The 14,682-nt window shown below is 39.2% G+C and overlaps 1 protein-coding gene across 2 annotated transcripts in view; it reads right to left on the bottom strand.

The window, feature by feature from the left end:
• Positions 1 to 4,643: 4,643 nt before the first annotated feature.
• Positions 4,644 to 14,682, bottom strand: part of hspb7 (heat shock protein family, member 7 (cardiovascular)) — a 19,327-nt gene continuing 9,288 nt past the window's right edge. The window contains exons 1-4 of one of the 2 annotated variants that reach the window (XM_034695072.1): positions 9,632 to 9,743; positions 8,413 to 8,593; positions 5,445 to 5,569; positions 4,644 to 5,077 (exon numbers count right to left, since the gene is read on the bottom strand). In XM_034695072.1, the coding sequence (XP_034550963.1) occupies positions 4,898 to 5,077; positions 5,445 to 5,569; positions 8,413 to 8,578 (471 nt within the window). In that variant the 5' untranslated portion in view covers positions 8,579 to 8,593; positions 9,632 to 9,743 and the 3' untranslated portion in view covers positions 4,644 to 4,897. Of the gene's footprint in view, positions 5,078 to 5,444; positions 5,570 to 8,412; positions 8,594 to 9,631; positions 9,744 to 14,682 lie in introns of those variants that run through there. The other variant, XM_034695071.1, reaches the window with a different exon arrangement.

The raw sequence follows: 14,682 nt of genomic DNA, 5'->3' as shown, positions 1-14,682 counted from the left end.
AGTGTGGAGACGTGCTGTGTTGACGGTGACCACGTGATGGCGCAATTTACCCGCGCTATGTGATGCCCACATGTGTCTCTAAGGTCTCTACCATAGACTGTATAAATCTCTGCCCACATCAGAATCAGAATCAGCTTTATTGGCCAGGTATGCTTGAACACTCAAGGAATTTGACTTGGTAAACTGTGCTCTCTTTGTACAAGGAATAAGAATAAGACATACAAATAAAAATAAAAATATAATAACAATAACATCAGCTATAAATACAAAAGAACAACAAATGGGCATGACTAATACGTACAGGCTAAAATAATATGATAATAGTGCATTGGTGAGTAAGCAGAGGTAGTTTTACATAAAAAAAAAAAAAGTAGTACTTAAATAATAAAATAAATACAAATATGGAATTCTGCTAGGAGAAATGTTGCATTGTATACATGTATATTTACAGAGAGTATTTATCTAACAGGTATGACCAATGGAGAAGTTCCCTCGGTTGGTGGTGAAGCTTTCAGCAGTGTGTCTGCCCCCTGGTGGCTGGCTGCAGTATAGGTCAAAAAATCCGTCATAAATACACGTCATACGAATGTTTCTCACATCCGTATGCTGTGGTGATATGTAGTTAGTATTTGATTGTTTTGTGTCCAAGGCCTCTTTTTCCTGAAAAGTTTCTTTTTCGTTAGTTATTAGAGTTTAAAAAACTGGGTTTTACTTCCGGGTTTCCTTTGATTCACAGCTGCCGTAGAGGGAAACTTCAGAGGACACAGCGTCTTGTTACGCTACGCTGTAGGGCGGAGCTTATTACAGTGGCTTCGCAGGCTCTGGCTGCACAATAGCTGCGCCCAGGAGCGGGATTTTTTGGCTTCAGAACCGTACAACGGGAAGAGGCGGAGCAACGCTGTCCATTTTTATTTACAGTCAATGGGTATGACACTGTTATGGTTTAGTGTTCATCAGAGTGACAGCCTGGGGGAAGAAACTGTTCTTATGGCGGGTTGTTTTGGCGCACAGTGATCTGTAGGAGTTTGAAGAATTTGTGTCCAGCGTGTGAGGGGTCGGCGGTGATGCTACCTGCCCGTTTCCTGGCCCGGAACCGGTACAAGTCCTGGATGGGGGGCAGGTCGACTCCGATGATTTTTTCTGCGGTCCTTATAGTCCGTTGCAGTCTGTGTTTGTCTAGTTTGGTTGCAGATCCAAACCAGACAGTGATGGAGGTGCACAGAACAGACTGGATGATGGAGGTGTAGAACATGATCAGCAGCTCCTGGGGCAGGTTGAACTTCCTGAGCTGAGGTAGGGTTAGTACACAATGGATAGCCCTATTTGACTACTGTTGTAATCCAGACTATGGCAAAACCAGATTATTTCATAGTTTTGATGTCTTCAGTATTAATCTACAATGTTGAAAATAATTAAAACAAATAAAAACCATTGAATGAGAACATGTTTCCAAACTTTGGACTGGTAGTGTATATCAATATATCTAGTCATACATATATAGACTATATACAGTCTAAGGATATTATAAAATGTTTCAAATTATTATTATTTTATTACGTTTTTAAATCAACACAACATGCCCTATATAAAGTAATCTTACATTGGGAGCTGTATATGTATTTATTTATGTTTACTCATTACTCATTCTAATTCACAGTGTAAGAAAAGTGTTTAACATTGAACGAGATATAAACTTTAATACATGACAGGTTAACATATGCTAAACAATAACAAAAAACGTAACAGTATAACAGGCAATGTCAATAAATTAGCTTAGAAATTAGTAATAGGTATACTTACCTGTGGTTAATATACTGACATATTTTGCACTATCCCTTTGTTTTGTTGCCTGTGTTTTTGTTTTTACTATAAGCATGTGTAACAATCAATTAAAAAAAACAGTTATTGTACACAACCAGCTCCAGCAACACTTAAGATGTTATTGAGATGTTATTTAACTTTTTTTACATTTTTTATTTTGTCATTTTCACAAGACAGGGACAAACAACACTAACTAATATCTAGTGAAGAAAGCACATTTTGGGGTCAGTCAATACACATATAATTTCCAGTGATGGACCATGAAATATAAACTAAGTTACTACAAGCACAGACAAGTTTACAATGTTCCTCTGGAATCAAAGCAGTGTGTTAGCTCCAGACCTCCACATGCTTTCTCAGGTTAGATGCTGATGTTTTGGAGGCTGTGATGAAGTTTGTGTGGTAAACAGATCAGAGATTTACAACAATACAAACAATCAATCTTTATTTCTAAACCTCAAACGTGGGTTTAAAATATGGCCGTGGTGCTCAGGTAGAGAATCATCATCCTTCTCAGTCATAGCCATCATCACCACGACTACATGAACGCACTGATCTGAAGAACGTTTGATCTATGCTCAACTGAGGTACGGCTACACCACTGAGACAAACCACACACAAGGACACCAACAGTTTACGGTCTTTGGGATCTGATTTCAGAAAAGAAGATTCATCAGCTGACTTCAAAGATAAAGTAGTGAGTAACTAGAGCACTGATAGAAATGTAGAGGAGTCAAAAGTATGTTTGTCCTTCAAATGGAGTGAAAGTACCCCCAAAAAATAATACTCAAGTAAAGTACAGATACTAAAGTAAATTTACTTTGTTACTGTCCACCACTGATCATTTCAGAGTCCACTACTGATCAAAGAGAGTCCCAAGAAGGTTGCACCCTCTCCTCTTCTCTCACAGAGACTTTAGCAGAGATTGCACCCTGCACAGACTGAGAGAGAAAGTCATCCTTTATTTAACCATATCCATCCATTCACTGAGATTTAGCTTTGTTCACTTAGTTTTACACCTTTTTTTTTTTTTAGCATTTTTACAAGTTGTACATGGTATTTTACATAAATACTGTCCCGTTTTAAAAGAGAGCCATTCTAATTTAACCAAAATACAGGACTTTTACTTTCAAGAGACTTCCATTATCTGTGTGTATCTATTTTCATTTTCATTTTCATTGTCCATTTTTAAACTGTCACTGCACAACCTGCACTGTGTACATAGGCTGTTTATATAAAACTGTATTTTATTATATTTTATTGTATTTTATATTTAAATTTTAGACATTTAAAAACTGGAAGAGAGAAACAGCATCTCGTTTCTCCTGTATGTCTCATATATACAGTGAAAATTGACAATAAAAACCTTTGAATCTTTGAATTACCCCAAATCCTTCCTAGAGTTAGCCTTATATATCCCCTCATAATGTTTCTACTTTTGGACACATAAAAAATGTAGGAGTGATTGGCATCCATGTGTCCTCACTGTCTCCAGCACAGCTGATTCAGCTGAGAGTGGCACTTTTTAAAGTGTAGATTCAAGCCAAAGTTTGCAGCCAAAGTCTTTCCACTCTTTCGCTCTACTTTTCTTAATTATAAAATCTTTTGGACTGCCTTTGATTATCATCCTGAATCGATGTCATTCAAAGTCATGGTATCAAACTAATGGAAGCACCACGATGTTCAAAGATAAGAAGACTCCAGTACTAAATCATTGATTGTGCAGTTTCATGTTTCTGGGCACGATTTGAAGCCCTCACAGAGGTTATGTCTCAGAAATAAAGAAGTTTATTGTAGTCACAATACAGAGGGTTCATGATTATTTCACTTGAATGGTGCCCTTGAATTTCTTTTCATATCCATCAACATGGCAGATGACGTGTCATCAATGTCGCCATGAAAGACTGAATAGAAGCACCTTTGTCACAGTGACTAAACCATTCTGCTTTATATTGACCTTTAGAGCGGTCTGTCGTGACGTGTTCACTGCTGTACTGCATTTAGCTTTAGAATCTTATTTAGTGTCCCATGTGGATAAGTCGATCACTCCAACTAGCTATCCACCACTTTGAACCTCTATTAAACACCATTTTCCATGCAATATGAAAATCAAAATGTGAACACATTGCTCAATGTTTGTTGACAAAGCTGGAAAATTTTATTCACACAAAAAGTAGTATACAATAAATTATGTGGCAACTATCAAATTCAAAGTGTAGGCTTCATCTTCTGTGCGAGGGGAAAGGACAGATGTAATGAATCCATGAATTAAAGTTGTGGTTTGTTAATACTGGAGATGTCTAAGCCCCTATGTGTGAATTATCTATCATGTTCATATACACTACCAGTCAAAAGTTTGGACACACCTTCTCATTCAAGGGTTTGTATTTATTTTAATTATTTTCAACATCGTAGATTAATACTGCAGACATCACTACTATGAAATAATCTGGTTTTGCCATAATCTGGATTACAACAGTAATCAAATATGGCTATCCATTGTGTACTAGCCCTACCTCTGAACAACACAACTGATGGTCTCAAACACATTAAGAAGGCAAGTCATTCTACAAATGAACTCTCGACAAGGCTCATGTTAATTAGAAACCATTCCAGGAGACCACTTCATGAAGCAGACTGAGAGAATACCAAGAGTGTGCAAAGCTGTCATGAAGGAGAAAGGGGGCTACTTTACAGAATCTAAAATATAAAACAGATTCTGCTTTATTTAACACTTTTTTGTTCATTCAATAATTCCATATATGTTCTTTCATAGTTTTGATGTCTTCAGTATTAATCTACAGTGTTTCAAATAATTAAAATAAATACAAACCCTTGAATGAGAAGGTGTTTCCAAACTTTTGACTTGTAGTGTATGATGTGAAGTTATGATGTATTTTAAACTAAATTACATCAATAAATGAGCAGAAACAAGGTAAAGCTGCAGCCACTGAAGGACTGTTATTTTATGGAGCATGTTGCTAACTCTGTGAGCGTTTGAAGGGTTTAGTGAGGACAGGAGATACAGAAGGTAGCATTAATAACACAATAAGAGAGAGGTTTGTGAGGTCCCTCTTCAGATCTTGATCTCAGTGCGGAAGGTCTGTACGAGCTCATGTTTGGCCGGGTGCCGACGGGCCTTCACTGTTAGGGTCCCCTCTGCGCCCAGTGATGACGTCACTGAGGTGGGGTCCACGTCGTCGGGTAGTTGGCACTTGTGTGTGAAAGTGTTCATCACCGAACCGTCCGTGGCCAGCTGTGGAAAACAGAGTATTAGTGATGAATATTTCAGCATGTCTAAGGACCGCAGAGTCTCCAGCACTGTTTTATGTTTTTGAAGTTGGATGGTATGATGTACTTTCAGTAGTAACTGGGTGGAGGAACACATATTGTCCAGGAGTAGTGCCACAAGGAACTAGCGTTTGGGTCAGAGTTTAAATTAATTACATCTGCAGCCGTTGATCTCTTCTGTTATGGTTCTCTGTCTGATTTCTCAACCAACGGGTCGAGCTGACCGGCCTCCCCCGTGACTAATAACCTCACTATTGATGAGTACCTCTTACATCTGTCCCTTTCACACCTCTATGATTTGTGTTGTGAACTATAAAAAGATTGCCACTCACCTTCTCTGCGTGAACCTCGATCTGGTTGTTGGATGTGGTGACGATGACATCTTCAGGGGAGAAATCTCGCACGTCAACTGTGAACTGGTACGAATCCCCGAGAGTCTTGATATTTCCAGATCCACCTGAACCCACAATGACATGAGAAAGGCTGTTAGTCCAGGAGGAACATAGAATTGATCTATTTGTCTTTGCTGAATAGTTTTCACTAAATATCAACGTCTGCTGCTTGTTATAGAGTCAATTCTCACCTTTCAGGTTTGATATTGGGAGGCTTGGGATAATTAAAGTGACAGTAGAGACATATCAGTTCATCATGGCCATCACTGTCCCCTGCCAACAGTTTAAGATCACATTGAGAATATAACTTAAATTCTAACCCTAAACATTGAGGTGAGCATGATTTGTTGTTTCTCTGAACGGACCGATGACCTTAAAGCCAGCTGAGATTACATGAGATTTAGGACGGCATGGCAGAGCTGTGTCTGTATTTCCACGGTGAACTGTTCCACCAGTGGCTTTCCTGTCTTGATAAAATCATGTGGCAAGTACTGAAAAAAAATGCCTGTTTACACCACAAGCAGAGTAACGTTAGCATAAAGTAGAATCAGACTTCTGATGATTGACAAACAGGTCCACTCGAGAAATGTGTCTTTGAGTTCAGGCACGTGACGAGAAACATTAAAAAGTAGAAAGCAAGTAAAAAGTAGCAATCCCCTTTACACGAACACTTCATATTAATTCAGTATTTACAAGATATCTCTACATATATGTGGTAGAACTTGTTTGTGTCATACTGATAACCATGAAGCCAATATTCAATCTCTTTATAGTTCTGTTTTTGACACGCTCAAAAGGATCCCTGATAAAAAATATAAATATAGCTCCGTTTTTTTCCAGAGTTTTATTTTTCTTAAAACAATCTTTTATCTCTGTTCTCTATTTACAGGAATTTATTGTTTTCTTAATAAAATATGGTGAATGGACTTTAATTCAACATAAAAAAGAACAGAAACCATCCTACTTCTATGAGGTGTTAAGTGCAGAGTTTGGAGAGACAAAAAGAAAAAGAAGAAATACTAATAACAAAATAGAAATTCCAAAACAATGAGCTAAAGGTGGCTTAACATGTGACTTCATACGTTTAACCACTTTCTATTTATATTTATTATTATTTTTTGTTTTTATCCAACTAATTCATTGTTTTAATTTTATTTGATGATTAATTTTTTTATTTGTTGTATTATAATTTATTCTTCATTTATTATTTGAATATTCCCTATTTACCCTTTTCCACTTTTCTATTTTCTCTGATGTGATGTCGTCTTCTTATTTCTATTCTTAAAACCTTTTGATTGTCCTTTGATGCTTTTATTACTTATCTATTTTCATTTATTTATTCATTTATTTATGTGTTTTTTACAAATCTCTTCAACAAAGATTTATTGAGCTACTGTCTCACACTTTATTCTGTTTAATTTGGGTTTACTCTTGTTAATCTTTTGCTTTGTATTTTGGCGTTGCATGGTTAGAACTTCTACACTCCTCTCTGTCTGTTCAAGGTTTCCTTTGCCTTTCAAATCCTGCCATGCCATGCTTTGTTGAATCCTGACATGCTTTTCTTGTACAAGCACTTTGTAAACATTTGTTTGTAAAGGTGCTTATATCATTATTAACAGGCCCGATAACCAATGGGAACTGCAGAGATTGGTGATAATTCTCGAGCTGGTTGTCACGATGAGCATTTTTATCATAAATGCATTATTTTGATGTATAAGAATATTGATTAATGCTACTTTAATGATCTTTATTTGAGAGCAGGTTCACTGCTGCAGCAAACAGTCAAAGGACAAAGTACATAAATATTCGTTGTGCGTACAGTCTGATGCTTTGTCCTCTCAGTGACGACCTTCTGTCTGCAGTGACTCTGAGCTCAGTAACAAACTAACACATGACCTCACATTTGTCCCCAGACTAAAATAATACCAAAAGTGTGCATATGTGTGTGTTAGTGTGCATGTGTGTGTGTGTGAGCACAACATATGCAACTTAGTTTGATTGCGTAACATCATTCCATGAGCGTGTGTGTTTTGTGTGCACACCGGTCACTGGGAAACCATCTGGTCATTCCTTATGCAGGCGTCATACCAGATACTCTGTGTGTGAAGTCACACTGCTGGCAGACGGGCCCCACTTTCTTGCATGCATGTGTGTGTTTTTGTGTGCTTGTGTGTGTTTTTTTGTGTGTGTTTGTGTGTGTGTGTGTGTGTGTGTGTGTGTGTGTGTGTGTGTTCCTTTCTTTCCCGTATAGCTGCACCCAGCCTCAGGCTCCTGCACTGTACCCATAGTTAAAAAACAATTCCTCTCTGGCCCTGAAACTTGCACGACATTGACTTTGAACCCATTTAAAGTTCAGGTGTCAACCATTCACACGTCTGTGTGTGCCAGCAGTGAACTGATACAGAACAATTCACACCATCTCCACACATTACTGAGCCGGAGGATGAACCAGGCGCTTTAAAGAGAAGTATCCCCTGACTCATATTTGTATTTTAGACTCACACTCTTTCTGAAAAACCCGAAGTGAAGCTGAGAAGAGACTCTTTATCATTAAACAAAGGCTCAGACTTTGTCTCATCTTGCTCTTTATCTTTTGTTTTTCCATCAAACAACACCACGGCTGTAATTTTCTTGGAAACACAGTTGTTCAAACACATGAACCGCACCACGGTCTTTTCGCCTTTTGAACTCAGTCCTGCAATTTTTCTCCCTCCTCTGAAGTGCCTCCGACATGTTTTATCATCACTTTATGAAGAAAACCACCACATTTTCAACAAATCCCTTCCAGTCACAGATATAAATCCAAGTTATAGTCAAAGCTGTCACTTCAACCTGCAGTTGCTCTTATTTGAAACCACTTTTGTTTACAAAATGAGATACAGAGTCTTTGTATTTTCACCCAACTTACTGGAAAACCCCAAGGCGTCGCTCCCAGGCCCCATGAAGGAGCCAAAGTCCTCTGTGAACAGTCCTCGGCTTTTCTCCATGTATGGGTTACTAGAGGATGAGGAAGAGGATGAAGTCTGGTGGAAACTACGCTCCGATCGATAGGCAGAGGAGTTGGTCACACTCATGGATGGCTGAGAGCTCTGGGTGAGGCAGAGGAGGAAAGTGAGGGGAGGAGGAAAAGTTTCTTCTTCTTGTTGCAACTCTGAGAGACTTTCAAAAGGCTGAAATGTAACAAATGAAACACAGCTCCCCGTCTTCCTCTCTGTCTACTTTTTCTTCTTTGTCTTATGTAATATCACGTATTTCCTCACTGTCCTGCAGCCTCTCACACTTATATACACCCATTATTCCCCTGGGTGGGTGGGCGGTGTGCACGTGTGTCCCAGCTCATTGGGACAGACTAACAGTGTGCTATATTTATCATGAGTCGCACAAAGTGATGGAGACAGGGATCTGTGGTTGGAAAAAGTTCTGGGCATTGAAGGCCCTTGTGTAAAGAGCAGGAAAGAGAGAGAGAGAGAGAGAGAGAGAGAGAGAGAGAGAGAGAGAGAGAGAGCAGGATTTGATAGAGAGAGGTACAGAGAGAGCAGGGGTAGAGGGGGCAGCAGTTGTCACTGCAGATACATGATCCCTTAAATAGCTCCTCTCTTTAGTTAGACCAATACTTCATTACTGTTTCCTCTGCTCTCTTAAATCCTCTGGAAATTCAGCTTGAAATAGTAAAACAGTGTTTAAATCAGCAAACATAAAGTTGAAAAGTAACCGTTAAAGTTGTAAGAAATCCTGTCTAAAAAAACCTTCTCTAAATAGCACGGTGGTGTTCACACAGTCTGGTGCTCTGTGTGTGGTACATGTGGTTTGATTGACACTTTACAGGCTCCATACACAACATGGTGTGAATAGCAGTTAGCATAGCGCAGATTTCAACAGTATGAATTATCTAAACAAGTCTAAAACAGAATCTAAAATGAGTTGATAAACTGTCCCTGATGGTGAGTGTAAAATGCTTTGCTATCTAAGCCAAAAATGCCAGTTAGCATACAATATTAGCTAGCTGCCCCTGTTTGTTCTCAAAGATATATTTGCAGTGCTCAATGATGGCCCTTTAGTGTAAGCTAGAGCTCATCACAGATTTAAACTACCTCTGAGGATACACTGCATACAACACAACAGCTCACCCAAAGTGAAGCTAAAACTTGTAGAGCTCCCCCTGCTGACAGGCTGCAGTTTAGGTCCTAGAGACCACCTCATGCACTACAACTAATAGAACTGTCAAGAGTTACTTTTGTTTTGTTTTGTATTTTCTTTGTAATATTCTGACTTTGATTTCTGGTTTCATTTCATAGTTATTCTCATTTCATTTATTTGTTCCCTTCTTGTGTCCTTGTGTGTTTAGTATTTTGTCTTGTTACTCCTTGTGTGGGTTCCTGTGGTCTTGAGGTGGTTTTCAGTGTTTTATTTTGTAGACTAGTGAATCTGCACCCGGTCCTCAATCTTTCCCCCAACGTGACAGAATTTAAAATACAAAGGAATATATAAACTTAAACTAAGATAAAATAAAAACTTACTTCAAAAACAACAAAAACTCTGAAAACACGGAAACATTCAAACACTAGAAACACCATCACTCAACACAGAAAAACACACGTCACAAACACAATGAACTGACACGGAAGAGAGGAAACACAGACTATGGCTGCTTTCAAAACGGCCTGCTACATACTACCTATGAATGTAGAAGGCAGCCTTTAGTATGTTTAGTATGTAGTATGACTGTTCTGTTGGATCTGATTTGCAGTATGCTGAGCAAGACTTCACTGGATTTCTGGTTTCGGAAAGCGGAAGTAAACAATGGCCAAGCAGATAGAGAAACTGCTTCTTTAGCATCACTAATGACAAAATACTAAACACACAAAAACACAAAAAGGTAACAAATAAAACACAGAACATGAATCACTAAAACACAACACCTGGAAGACATGAGGATAACCATGAAATGAAACCAGAAATCAAGAACATGAGTTCACTTTAAAGCTGGGGTTGGTAGTCTGGGAAAACTAGCATGAATTTGAATGTAGCATTTCCTCATGACTCCTTCTAACCCCTCCCCCCCTCCCCTGACACGATATCAGGAAAAAAGTTATAATACATACAATACAGTAACAGCTCTACTGTTTGTTAAATGTGTTCAGTGTGGATGTTCTTAAGTCCTACAGTGTTGACAGTTAGTGAAGGCATCAGGAGAGGTGTAGACTCAGAGTATGCGAGCGGGAGAGAGGAGAGACAAGAGGAGAAGTTCTTCATTCATTCAAACATTGATTGTTGTTTTGTTGGTTGGCGTGATCACGGCCGACAGTGACCGGTTATTAAAGCTCTACGTGTTCACGAATCGGCTCGTCATCCCTACAGACCCTACAATACATATACATTTTCTGTAGGACTTACTAAATGTCTTTAATTCTTATGCTTGTCAGAGCCCCCGTGGTGAGAGCTTTTTAGACTCTGATCCGGACTACAGTCCTGAGCAAAGCACTTCGTCGGGTCAGGGGGACAGGACTGAGATGGAGCGAGAGGGGCAGTAAATAGAGTCAGGGGAAGCAGAGGCAGGGGACGGGGATGGGGAGTGTACGCCGGGGAAATGTACGCGCAGGAGGCGGGCAGAACGGCAGGACGGGATTTGATTGGTTTGAAATTTTGGGACCCAAAAACAGTGATTGGTTGGTGTTTTCCAGGTTTACTCCGGCTGTAGATAGCAGCTTTTCTTCACTCTTTTTTAACAACACATTATGTATTGATTGCCATCAGGACATAAAGATCATGTTAACCAGTATGACAAAAAGTATATCTAAATCTGATAACCAACCCCAGCTTTAAATAAATATTTGTCAAACATGCTTTATGATAACGTTAATTCATATTGTGATGATTTATGTCCAATTGTTCTTTTTTTTCTAGAAGTTTTGTTTAAGTTATTTAAAATATATATATTTGATTGACAGCTTTGCATTTCTAGCTGTGTCCTTAATGGGATTAGCAGATTTTTTTAACGTTACGTAAACATTGTAAAGTATATTTTAATCTTTTCCTTTGACTCATGTTCCATCTGCTTTAATTGAGTAGGCAGGCTCTAAGGCCTACACTGCAGCCAGTCACTAGGGGAAGCTAATTAGTCTTCTTGGGATCAGTGTTCCCAACTAGATAGATAAGAGAGGGGGATGGATTGATTGAAAGACAGGACAGAGAAATATGGACAGGTAGAGTGAGACAAAGAGAAAGGCAACGAGAAATACAGAAATAAAAATAACAACAGAGGAGGTTAGAAAAAGCCAAGTAGCGGCCATTATAGTTTTTGCATGAGTGATTCATGAGCTTAATTTTGTAGTTTTGGTGAAGAAACCACGTCAACACACTCAATTCAAACCTAATATCATGGAAGTTTTAGAAACCTAAATGAAAGTCTTTCAGGTCTACACTCTGACACTTCTAGTGGCTCGTTATTATATAAAGAATAACCTCAATTCCAAGGCTATAAAGTTAATGTGGATTTTGGCTCCCAGAAGCTTTAATCTTAAGTAACATTTCATCCTGAAATTGTGTCCTCACATGGTTCTGCCACATGGCGTCCAATGTTTTCACAGCATGCTTTCACCTCATTAGAGAGATTTCTGTTTCACAGTTTTCAGCTGAATCCCACATCTGTTTATTAAATGAATATAATGAGTTCCCTGAGCACATTTAGGCCAAATGATTCTGTGGAAAATGCAGTTCTCTCCTGCTGGGCTGAATGGAGAGGGGGACATGTGATGAAAAGAGAAAATAGGTTTGGGGAAGGGGGGCTTGTTTCTTATCTCACAGGATAAGTTGAGAGCAAAACAAAGATGGAAAGAATGTGCTCCAAAACAAAGCTGACGGTGGGTGCAGGGGGTTTAGTAGTGACATCGCTTTGTAGCTATAAATATCTGTACAGAGAGCGCAACACATACAGCCCATCGTGATTAGAACACACTCACTGTGCTCCTTTACAGTCACTGCTGACAGCTCATCCATTAACGTCCTTTTATGGGCTCACTGACATCACATATTTGATGTCTGCATTGTTTTTTCAGCATAAAGTAAGATGCCTATAATTTCCATGTGACAGTATATGACACATGGCATATTTACTGACCAACAGCTATAAGAGTAAACGTCAAGTATCTGATATCACAGTCATTTTGAAGGAGCCGGTTTGCTGTTGAACACACAAAGGTAGCAGTCTTTTGTTTTGAAGCTGTGTTTGAAAGGTTATCCAGCTTTCTGAATGACTCCACACAACCCTACAGTGCTTGTACCTTTATTGAGCTCAGCCCCCTGCTGGAGGTCTAAATCCAGCCCAGCAGCTCATCCCCCCTGCCCTCACAGACAGCACACAGAGCTGGTCCCCTCCTCCTTAGAAACAGCAGTATCACCTGCGTGTGTCTTTTTTCAGGCTTTACATTCTGAATAACACAGGAACCAGGCAGTGTCTTACAGCTGGAGCTTATATATGGACCACCGTCACTATTGAACCTGTCATCAGGAATGAGGGACTCACATGTAGTCTGGTCCCGGATATAGGACAGCTAACATACACAAATTATAACACCAGCAATATATTTTTGGGCCCTTTCATGTTATCTCTGTGTAAATCGAATGCTTTAAAGAGGACTGTTGTGCACAGGGGTGTGTGACATTTGAATGAAGGGCCTCTACATTCAACTCAAATAAAAAGTAAGATCAGTTCAACGATAGGAAAAGAAACACAATAAATCAATTAATGGTTTGACCCTCCACTTGATTGGGATTACCATGTGTCACAGGCTTCAGTGCACCCTTGTGATTTGCAATGGCATGTTCTTCATCAGCTTGTGGTTTGTGTTGGATCACTAAGGACTGCATTTCAGTGTCAACTTGGATTATAGATGAAGAATAAGTTTTTAATGTCCTGACCTCAAACCTAACCATAATCACAACTGTTGCAAAAACACAAGGTTCTCAGAGATGCAGTCCCAGAATCTCTGAACTCAAATTGCAGCCTCGGGCTCTGCAGATACATTCTATTGTGGGGAGGGGACAACATTTGGACTTAGATGATGTCATTTTGAACTGTAATAGATGGGAGACAGTGAGATAATGGAAAGACAAATAAACAGACAGAAAGGATGGGAGGGGTTGGAGAGAGCCAATAGGGATGTTGGTTATGTTCAGGACACCCTGACAAAAAGATGTTTCAGTGTGCAATCTGGAACAATCCTCCAAGATAGAACTGCATCTTCTGAGTCTAAATGAAAGTGTTTGGAGGAATGAAACTAAACAATAAAGTGTGCACTTAAAGGCACTGTGAGGCACCTCAAACTTTTCCTCAGGGTTAACAACGCACTCAGGAGCAATGGAGCAAGATTTACCAAAATGCTGAATGCCTCACTCTTCCTGTCTTAACTAAAGGGACGTGGCCTTTTTGCTGACACTGGCTGTTTTTTTTTTTATGGGTTTTGAGGGTAATGAATTGTTCCCCAAAGTAGCTCTTACCCCTTTAAAATGAGAGTTTAGGCTTCAGGGTGCAAATGATTGTGCTGTAGACCGGGAAATAAGTATCTTTAGACATGTACAATATTTTTTATCCACATTTTTATTGCATTACTCTCTAGTTACATATAATTTACCCTGATTTCAAATATTCATTGATATTTTTCATATACATTTTGGCACCCTCTGTTGACCAGCTGCCACTGGTTGGAGACGGAGCTCTGATGACTCCATGTGAGGTGTGAGAAGTGTGAGAGGGAGAGTTGTTGGGGACCGTATCCGTCTCATCCATTATACAGTTTGAGTTGTGAAATACAAAAACACATACTGGGCTGATATGATCTAATATTTTTGATTTATTTGATTTATATTACAGTGTTGATTATCAACTCCAAGAGCCAGAGTCTAGCCCTCCTTCTCCAAATGTCCATCCCCTGGAGGTGGGAAAAGTGTGATGTGGCTCTGTGTCTCATTCCAGACAGGAACTGCTTCACTAAGTTCAAACAGAAACAGATGGGTGACGTCACGGATACTATGTCCATTTGTTATACAGTGTATGGTATGAACTCATACACTGAAGGTGCTGTCTTGTGAGATTACAAATAGGACAGATGATTGGTTTCCTAACAGAGTTCAATTTTTACACAACAAATACTAACATGAGAATTTCTTTAAACTACATGCG

Source organism: Notolabrus celidotus, chromosome 11 (assembly GCF_009762535.1).
Source record: "Notolabrus celidotus isolate fNotCel1 chromosome 11, fNotCel1.pri, whole genome shotgun sequence".
In the NCBI taxonomy this organism is placed as follows: Eukaryota; Metazoa; Chordata; class Actinopteri; order Labriformes; family Labridae; genus Notolabrus; species Notolabrus celidotus.
The sequence above is the reverse complement of the archived record's forward strand: the minus strand, read 5'-3'. Positions and strand labels throughout refer to the sequence as shown.